This window comes from Mycetomoellerius zeteki, unplaced genomic scaffold (assembly GCF_001594055.1).
Source record: "Mycetomoellerius zeteki isolate Tzet28-1 unplaced genomic scaffold, Tzet1.0 scaffold8, whole genome shotgun sequence".
Taxonomy (NCBI): domain Eukaryota; kingdom Metazoa; phylum Arthropoda; class Insecta; order Hymenoptera; family Formicidae; genus Mycetomoellerius; species Mycetomoellerius zeteki.
In genome coordinates this window covers 497,327-507,211 of record NW_017257830.1, presented here as the reverse complement: position 1 = coordinate 507,211, position 9,885 = coordinate 497,327, and the positions used below count along the sequence as shown (strand labels likewise).

Genomic DNA, 9,885 nt, shown 5'->3' with positions numbered 1-9,885 from the left:
AGATAGAAGTTTAGATGGAGTTACTGGGGAACTTACTGATTTCGCGCATGCGCACTCTATTTTTGCCAACATAAAATCAGGAGAGTTGCGCTACTGTATATACTGTGCTAGAACTAAGGAGGATCAACTCGTGTGGTGGGGATGAGTCAAAAAACGTCCGCGGCTATTCACACGATGTGCAGCGGCACTGCGCATTGTGTGAAAGTTCGATATAAGAGCGACAAAGTGACGATTATAGAACGATAGAGCGACAACTATATAGAGCGACAGAGAGGACTAATGAAGCGCAAGAGTGGGGGAAGTTATCCGTCGCCACTTTTTGCCTCACCCCCACTACCGCTATTGGCACCGAGTTGACCCTCCTTAGTTCTAGTCTTCTTGGGATCTACAGATTACGAGTCCATCGCACCGAGCAAGCCACTCGACGACGACCCCTTAAGCATCGTCCAGTAACTCGATTAGAAGAACACTTAGAAAGAAAGCACAAATAGATAGACTCCAAGTAAATTGAAAAATTAATTAACGTACCGAAAAATATAAACTTAATAGTAATAAAATGATCAATGTCAACTAAAGAAAATGTAACGCAGACAAATAAAACTAAAAAAAATTTATTAAACAGATTTTTTTATGCACATGTTGTGTTAAATATGATTTGCACTTTTAAGCATCATAAATGTACAATGAAAAAAAAAATTCAAAATTTATTGATATAATATACACACAAATTAGCAATTTTAATCAAATATTTAATATACGTGTATTGGATACTGCGCGTAATCAAAGGAATAGGGAAATAGAGAATAAGAATTTTAATCTTCTGTCAGAAACTGTGAATTCCACAATACATAATTTCTGAAAGGTTTTTATTTTCTGTTTCCCAATCCCTATTCCCCTTTGATTGCGGAATTCTTTACGAAACTAATCAATATTCATTTATGTTACACGGCCTAATTGAATACAACCTGAATTCCATGTTTCAAATTTATTATCGCTATGTTCTGTGACGTTGCAGTTTCGCGTGTCGCAAGCGTTATGGTCCAATCAGAGTCGAGCTAGCTTGACGTTGATTGGACCGCAACGCTTGCGACGCTGCTGCGATGCGACTAATGTAGAACCAGCTTTACGCGTGGTCTACAATAAACAGTGACTATGTTTACACCGTGCGCTTAGTCCACGACCTATACGACAGGTGTCTTTGTTTAATATACAGGATAAACAAAGACATCTATCGTATAGGCCGCAGCCTAAATGCACAGTGTAAACGTAGCCGTAGAGTAGCAGTACAGAGACTGTAACCATGTCGGGAGTAAGTTGATTTTCCAGCTAAGCCATTAATGGTTAGTCGATGAACGTCAAATCGATGTTGATTCAACGTCGCTCGACGTTAATTCTATATTGATCGATCATTCACTTGTAGCTAGGGATGTAACAGAGCGTAGAGCAGCGTAGAGCAAGTCCGTAAGAGCGAAATGGTTGAAATCCATGGTTGACGCTGCCGTGTAAAGGCACCTTAAAGGCATTTTATAGGTTTGTTCGCGTCGTATGCTCCAACATATTCGAATATGCACCTACCATAGCTCTTACTCACTCCAACGCGCTCGATAGAGTGAGTAGGAGCTACGGTAGGAGCATGTTGAAGCGTGTTGGAGCTTGCGACGCGAAGTCGCGAACAAACCTTATATCATGATGGCGATGTAAAATACAATAATAATATGATAAAGTTCTTTCACGCGACAGTTACGCTGCGCATGTTGCTACTTCATACGATGGGCAAGGACTCGGCAAAACGGTGCATCTCCACACCGTTTGTTGCGTGATGGGAAAGAGAGTTGCTGCAGGCTGCAGGTACAGCTCAGGTGGAACGCGAATGCAGGCATGTCTATGCGAAGTAACTAAAAATGTTTCGCAGTCGGAGCTGGTTTGGTGGCGGACTTTGGAAGCCCAAAAACCCACATTCCCCGGAGCACCTTAAGTATGTATATACAGACGATCGACCAATATAACGCTTGTATCAAATGTAAAAACAGATTCTTACAAGTGTATTTGTTTATGTTGTTAGGTACTTATACAATGTCTTGTCAAAGAATCAGACTGTGTCTGAGAATAATAGAGGTTTGTTGGTCGAAACTCTACGTTCAATAGCTGAGATTCTCATATGGGGTGATCAAAATGATAGTAGTGTGTTTGAGTAAGTAGAGATAAGAACGATGCTATTTTTTAATTCTTATTGTGACGAATGATACTATTCTAGAACCAAATAATAGTACTAATATATAGTACATGAAATGTACACAAGTATGATTAATATGCTATATTATATATTTACAGTTTTTTTCTGGAGAAGAACATGCTTTCGTTTTTTCTGCGCATTATGAAGCAAAAATGTGGGAGCTACGTATGCGTTCAATTGCTTCAAACATTGAATATTTTATTTGAGAACATACGGAATGAGACATCCTTATGTGAGTTTTATAAAACTTTCTTTCATATTTATATAAGTGATTCCCAAACAATTAATTTTTAAGTTAAAATTTGTCATTTTCAGATTATCTATTAAGTAACAATCATGTAAATAGTATAATAGTACACAAATTTGACTTTAGCGATGAAGAAGTAATGGCATATTATATTAGTTTCCTGAAAACATTGAGTTTGAAGTTGAACGCACATACGATACATTTCTTCTATAATGAGGTAAACGAGGTACACGCATAATGATATTCTGTGCTCGTTTTTTAAGTTATATCTTTGTAACTTGTGTTCATTATTGTGTAAATAGTATAAAATAATGTATAATAAGATATATACAGACATGTCTGTTGGAATTATTCACTGACTTTGTTGTTGACAAAGTTATTGTAGCAAATTTTTTTCTGTTATTAGCATACCAATGATTTCCCACTGTATACAGAAGCGATCAAATTTTTCAATCATTCAGAAGGTATGGTGCGCATAGCTGTAAGAACTTTGACTCTAAATGTGTATCGTGTCGAGGATGCATCTATGCTAGCTTTCATAAGAGATCGCACTGCTGCGCCATATTTCAGTAATCTCGTATGGTTTATCGGTGACCATATTATAGAATTGGACACCTGTGTCCGAAATGATGCCGAGTAAGTATCGATATTGAAACATTTTTTTCTGTTACAATTTCTGTTATTCTATAGTAGTAATAACAACAACAACTCTTAATACACCCGATTTTCTGATGCTCTTCTACACACAATGGATCTAGAGTTATTTTTCTCTCATCACTCTTACAAGTATATAAAAATTATTGGATGATTTTTACATATTTTAACATTTTTAGAAAGTATCTGTAAAGTTGTGTTGAAAGAAATTATTTATATACATATACGTATATGTATTTATATACATATATGTATATGTTATAATGAATTTCTTTGGCAAAATAAGAGAAATGCAAACAATAAGAATCTTATTTTAGACCGTAGTTCTCACCAAGTGAGAACACAATCAATACTAGAAATTAAAATGCCTATGTGTATAGTATATATATAATTGTATAGTATACGGGGTGTCCCATTTTAATGTCCCACCCCAAATAACTTTTTTATTTTTGATTTTAGAAAAAAATGTTTCAGACAAAAGTTGTATGGCTTTGAGGGGGACATAAGATGGTGTCATTAGTTTGACCTTGAATAGTTGCTTAAAGGTCACGTGAAAGTTACCTTCAATTTTTTAAACGGAACCTCCTACTTTTTATTGCACATTTTTGTAGAAAATGTAGATTATCTCGAGAGCTTTCCAAAACACTAATTAAATACCTTTTCTTTAAGTACTTGTTAAGTTAATCCGGCCGCTCAAGACAAGATAAAGACATGATCCGGCGGGACAAAGCAAGATAAAGGCAAGATCCGGCCGGTCAAGGCAAGATAAAAGCATAATCCGGCCGGATTGTTCCTTTATTCTCGAACGGAGAAAAATTGACCAATTGCATTATAATCATGTGACTGTATTATTCAAACATGATTTGTTAATTCTTTCTCTGTCCGAGATCTTGTCTTTCTAACATCATGGAAGGCTTTAAAGTAGATTATTGATAAAATTAAATTTCAATTTTCGATGAAATTAGACAAGATATTGTATTCTCGAAGATGCACCGTAGCAAAGTAATGGCGTCCGCACATTTCAGCCCTGAGTACAGCTTATAAGACATGAATATAACGTTTGATGATTTGATTCCATTTTTTAAATTTTTTATTCTTATATTGCAATGAACAACTTAAAAAAGTATTTAGGATCGATTTTTAATTGGATTTTGGTGTCAGATTATTTCTTCCTTTAATTACCGACTTGTTTCTTCGGTATACCAGTTTCAAAAGATCTCTATCTTTCTATATATAATTTAATCTAATAGTTATTCTGACAAATCTTATTTAAATCAAACTCCACAGTAATAAAAAAAAAATAATACATGCTTCTTTTTAGTCATCAAAGTCAAAATAGATTGTCAGATTTGGTTGCCGAACATTTGGATCATCTTCATTATCTAAATGATATTTTATGTTTGAATATACCAGACTTGAATAAAGTTCTATCAGAACATTTATTACATAAACTGTTAGTCCCATTGTACGTCTATTCTCTAATGAAATACAAAAACACGTGCCAAATTCAGGTAAGAATCAAATTTTTATTTCTTTTATTATAAAAGTAATTATTATAAAAGTAATTTTTTAAAGCGGTATGAGTTTATTTTTCTTATTTCGAGATGTTTAATGTTTTATCGTTCACGCGAGTATTTAAAAATATTATTAAAAGTTTATATAAGTTTATTTTTTTTTGTTATAAGGAGATAATATTTCTTTATAGCAATAATTAATTTGAATTTTTAGGATGAAAGAAAACACGTCAGTGTTGTGGTAGCGCTTTTTCTACTTTCTCAAGTCTTTTTGATAGTATCGCATGAACCTCTTGTACATACGTTAGCGACTGTAATGCTCATGTCCGATTTAGAGACGATTCAAGTTGGAACAAATAGTGTTCTCGAAAAATTTGGAGATATAACATCGAATAAATCTGTTACCTTCTCACTCCCGAAAGAAACATTGAAAAAGTCTTGGGAAACTTTAAATGAAATACGCTCAACATCTAAAGAATTGCATACTCGAGAAAGCAGTACAAGAAATATAGAAGAAGTAGTTAAAAATGCAATTGAATTTCATCACCCAAGCACGTCTTTTGACGATGCTTCAACCCGTATAAATACTCCTGTTCTTACGAATGCATCATTAAATACAAGCATTTCAAGCGAAGAGGATTTAGAGGAAATTAAGCATGAATTGAATGTAACGGATGAGGAGAAAGAGCAACGCTTGGCATTGGAAAGCCCTTTACCTCATCAAAGTCAAAATGACATATTCGAATCTTTAACAAAAAAACCATTTCTAGAAGCAATAACCAATTCCTTATTATGTACAGAAAATGATTATGCTGCATTATTCGCGCTTTGCCTATTATATGCATTAGCTAATAACCAGGTAACAATTATAAATTCTGATGAAGACCTGTCTTATTCATAAATACCTTTTTTTTTTTTATTATAATAGTAAGTCAATTTTGTTATTTACTAGGGTATAAGTCGTAAAATTTTGGATATAATCTTGTCTCCCTTCCACAATAATACGTCGACGAAAAATTCTTATAATGAATTACTCATGGATAAGTTGATTCATATTATAACTTTGAGTTGTCAAACAAGTGAGTTGTGTCGATAATTCCATTATAATTTATGCGAATTTAATATTTGCATATACCACAAGTTTCCAAGTTTTATAAGAAAATTAATTCTTTTTTAGATTCCAAAGTGAGGCTTGTTACATTGGAATTAACTATCAAGCTATTAACACAATTAACAGTATCTGAAGGACAATGCCTATTACGAGAATCACATCTAGCAGTCATTGAAGCAGCGAAAGAACAAAGCACATCTCTGCTAAAAAATTTCTACAAGGTGTGTGACTTATTGAAATTAAACTAAGCGCAAGTTTTGTTTGCCTCTTTTGACTTACAAATGCATTCTATTAAAAATATTCTATATTAATTTTGTTTAGAGCGAAGACATTTTTTTGGACATGTTTGAGGATGAATACAGCGAAATACAAAAACGACCGTTAAATGTCGAATGGTTAATGATGGATAGCAATATTTTGTTGCCACCTACAGGCACACCTATGACTGGAATTGAATTTAGTAAAAGGCTACCATGTGGTGAGGTAGGAAGAAACACACAAAGAAATATATTTTTAGATGAACATATATAAAGCTGCAGAAAAATCACACACATTGTATAATAAGAGAGAATAAAATCATGAATAATTGTATGCAGGTGGAAAGGGCACGTCGTGCGATAAGAGTTTTCTTTTTGATAAGAGAACTATCTCTGATACTCAATATGGAAATGGAAACACAATTACCACTGACTAATCCAGTTAATTGCGTACAAGTCAACAACGTCCTTGATCTAAGTAAGAGTTATCTATCTTAATCACATGGTTAATTATTAAAAAAGTGACAGAGTCAACTTATTGCAATATTTGATATATAGTATTTTTGTTCATTTATTCATTGATTACATAGGCCGACAAAATTTAGGGGGGAGGGGGGGGAGTTGTGCTTTGAATTTTGAAAAGATGTTTCCGTAGGATTTTGATGCGTTAAAAACGACTACGTTGTCCGTTTTTTTCCATCCTTCCTTTCTTTTTCCTTCCATTTTTTAAATAATCGCAAAAATAGTTTTTTTCGGAAGTAACTTCTTTATTAATTTTTTCCATCTAAACAAAAAATGATATCGAGGTTTATTTTGCGGCATTTAACTTAGAAATGTTCCAATAATATTAAAAATATTTTTTCGATGCAATTTTTCCAAAATTTTTTGTTTACGGTTTGCATAAAACATTTTTATAAGCATCGAAAAAATATTTTTAGTATTGTTGAAACGTTTCTGAATTAAATGCCACAAAACAGATCTCGATATCATTTTTTGTTTAGCCGGAAAAAATTAATAAAAAAATTACTTCCGAAAAAACTGTTTTTGCGATTATTTAAAAATGGAGGGTGATGAAAAAAAAACGGACAACGTAGTTGTTTTCAGCGCATCAACATCCTACGGAAACATCTTTCAAAGTTCAAAGTATAAGACCCCCCGTAAATTTTGTAGGCCTGTGTTATGATTATAAGTAAAATTAGATAAACAACGCAAGATTTGTTATTTATAACTTTGTTTACAGACAACAGTGATTTGATTGCATGCACCGTCATGTGGAAAGATGGTCAGAAAATTCGCCGTTTCTTAGTCATTGATGTTGTGCAATTAATTCTTGTGGAACCTGATATCAGTAAGCTTGGCTGGGGTGTTGCAAAGTTAGTTGGTTTTTTACAAGACATTGATGTGGCCGGCGACAAGGACGATTCAAGATGTTTGTACCTGACGATTTACAAACCATTAAGCAGTAGCACTGGCAATCGTATACCGTTGCTGTCGGCTAAATTTATTTTCGATGATCATATCCGATGTATGGCGGCTAAACAAAGGTTGGTTTTGTAGCAAATGTCAAAGTCGTATTATCATTTCAGTTAATTAAATCGGTCAAATAATAATTTAGGTTGACGAAAGGACGAATAAAAGCAAGACAAAAGAAGATGAATCAGATTGCAAGATTGTTGGATATTCCAACGAGTATATCTCATTGTTCAACACCACCCAATTATGCTTTGCGTAGTTTGCGACATGAGCGTAAGTTTAAAACTAAAATTAGTCAGCAGAATCTTTGTAAATAATCGATTCAATTCTTTCAGGTATAATCGGACGTGGTCAGAGACTGCAGAGGGATCAAGCAAGGCCGATGTTTACGGTAAATAAAGTTCCTGGATTTGCGGCACAAATGCGTAGAGAGAATATTAAGCCGTTGCCATCATCGAGTTCCAAATGCGATGATGCAAATTCAAATGAGAGAATTCATGAAAATAGTTTGCGATCTAGAGATGGTTCGCCTAAGATGCCAAGACCGCGGAGCGAGGAGATTCCTCTGGAGGATATGTGTATTCGGAAAGCTTCTCTTACGTCCAATGGACTAAACGTAACGCACGTATGTCCAGAAAGGAGGGACAGTCAAGGTGCTTGCTCGAATAATAGCGAATCCTCGTCTGTAATTAGGAAACATTCTGAAGAAACGTCTTTCACATCTCCGCAAGGGCAAGAATCAAAGCCACGTAGGAAGGGTCAAGTGGAGACTGTATGATTAAAACTAGTAATTCAAACTAAACGTATCTTTAAAAAAATCTTAGAGGACAAATGAAAATGTGTACATGCCATACTTTTCACTTAGCAAAAAGAGCCTGCTTGACTAAATTAATAAAAAAAATTTAGTGTTTATGAATTTTATCATATAACGAATAAAATTGTAATTTTTATGATATTTTTATCAAATATGTGATAGTAATATCAATGAACACTCTTTTCAATGAAAGCTCTTATGACTAACACAAGAAAAATAATGAGGTGGAAGCTATTAATATTGTCACACTTTTCTTTGTGTTAAAAATCACTGAGACTATCCTTATTTATATAGACACATCTCACATCTTAATTTAACTAAAATTTATTCACGCTACACACCACTACTCCATATAACTATCACTTTAATGGTAAAGAAATCGTGCAACAGTTCTCGTAATTATTTCATATATGTATATGTATCCCTGTTTTGAGAAGATTACAGTTTTTCTATATAATTTGAAGAATAAAGAAAGTTATATACAAGGTTCTTTAAATGATATTAATCATTTATAAGAAGCAATGCCTATACCGGTCGAAGTCTGTCTCGAGTGCTTTAAATAATTTCACGTGAATTTATATACCACGTCTGTAATCTCTCGAATTGCGCACCAAATTGATTTTCTGGACTTGGAAACGCAACTGAACTACCATATAGTAATATCACAAATTAAATTGATTAGCAATTTTATAATTTCATGTTCAATTGACATCATTTCAAGATCTTAATGTATTGAAAATTGTAAATAAATTTATTGCGAAAAATATTACCTCGGCTGGAAGTCGAACCCAGATCTCTAGCATTCCGTGCGAGCAATTCGAGATACTACAAATGTGGTATATGAATTCACATGAAATTATTTAAAGCACTCAAGATCCAGCTTCAACCGGTATAGGCTATAACAAAGATTGTTTCTTATTTATTGTGTATTCACATTATACGGTCCTAACAAATCGTTTATTATTGTTTGATCATTTATATTTTAAATCAATATTCCCCAAAAATTAACCTTTTGATTGTAAAGCATAAAAAGTGAAATACTTAAGAATTAAATACAAAAATATACACTAAGTAAACTGTTATATTAGAAATTGTATCTTTATTTCGTATCTATGTAGGAGCATATCCTGTACATGCACAGTTACATGTTTGTTATAAACAAATTTTTTTTCAAAGAACAATATAATACGAAACAGTTTTTGATATCATAAAATGCACAATATGTATACATAAAACTAATCTGCAGCGAATTCATATCTTCTAGCTTTCTAAGGATATAATATTTCTTTAAATACATATTCGTATTTTATTCTGATATTTCTTAAAAACATTTTACTATTATGTCAGTAATCAATAAATGTAAAATTATGGCTTTATTATCAGAGGTAAAATTTTTTATTCGTTAAAATAAGCAAATATTATCTTAATAATGTTCTTCATAGTGTTCTAATTTAGAAAGAAATTTTTTCTGTTAAATATATTGTATATAATATTCAAGTTAATTTAATCGAAAGAAATTAGCTCTGCTGTTCTAAGTTTTGTTTCTTCTGCATCTTGAGGAGTTTCGTTAGTTGTAGTTGCG

The 9,885-nt window shown here is 33.1% G+C and overlaps 2 protein-coding genes across 4 annotated transcripts in view; one reads left to right on the top strand and one right to left on the bottom strand.

Annotated features, from left to right (window-relative positions):
- The first annotated feature begins 1,665 nt into the window (after nt 1–1,665).
- Nucleotides 1,666–8,393, top strand: ema (C-type lectin domain containing ema). Of its 2 annotated transcripts, none has more exons than XM_018459192.1 (14): nt 1,666–1,975; nt 2,063–2,191; nt 2,332–2,465; nt 2,549–2,706; nt 2,887–3,116; nt 4,456–4,645; nt 4,863–5,507; nt 5,601–5,727; nt 5,826–5,980; nt 6,081–6,242; nt 6,356–6,494; nt 7,257–7,560; nt 7,632–7,762; nt 7,825–8,393. In XM_018459192.1, the coding sequence occupies exons 1-14, from the start codon at nt 1,902–1,904 to the stop codon at nt 8,265–8,267; spliced, it is 3,021 nt and encodes a 1,006-aa protein (XP_018314694.1). In that variant the 5' UTR covers nt 1,666–1,901; the 3' UTR covers nt 8,268–8,393. The 2 variants fall into 2 exon arrangements, with proteins under 2 accessions (XP_018314694.1, XP_018314695.1); XM_018459193.1 differs by having other exon boundaries at nt 2,549–2,697; nt 7,825–8,392.
- A 1,347-nt stretch (nt 8,394–9,740) lies between these two features.
- The window catches only part of Hrs (Hepatocyte growth factor regulated tyrosine kinase substrate), a 9,914-nt gene continuing 9,769 nt past the window's right edge, over nt 9,741–9,885 (bottom strand). The window contains exon 11 of one of the 2 annotated variants that reach the window (XM_018459197.1): nt 9,741–9,885. This exon is cut by the window's right edge and continues 514 nt beyond it. In XM_018459197.1, coding sequence (XP_018314699.1) covers nt 9,821–9,885 — 65 coding nt within the window. In that variant the 3' untranslated portion in view covers nt 9,741–9,820. The other variant, XM_018459198.1, reaches the window with a different exon arrangement.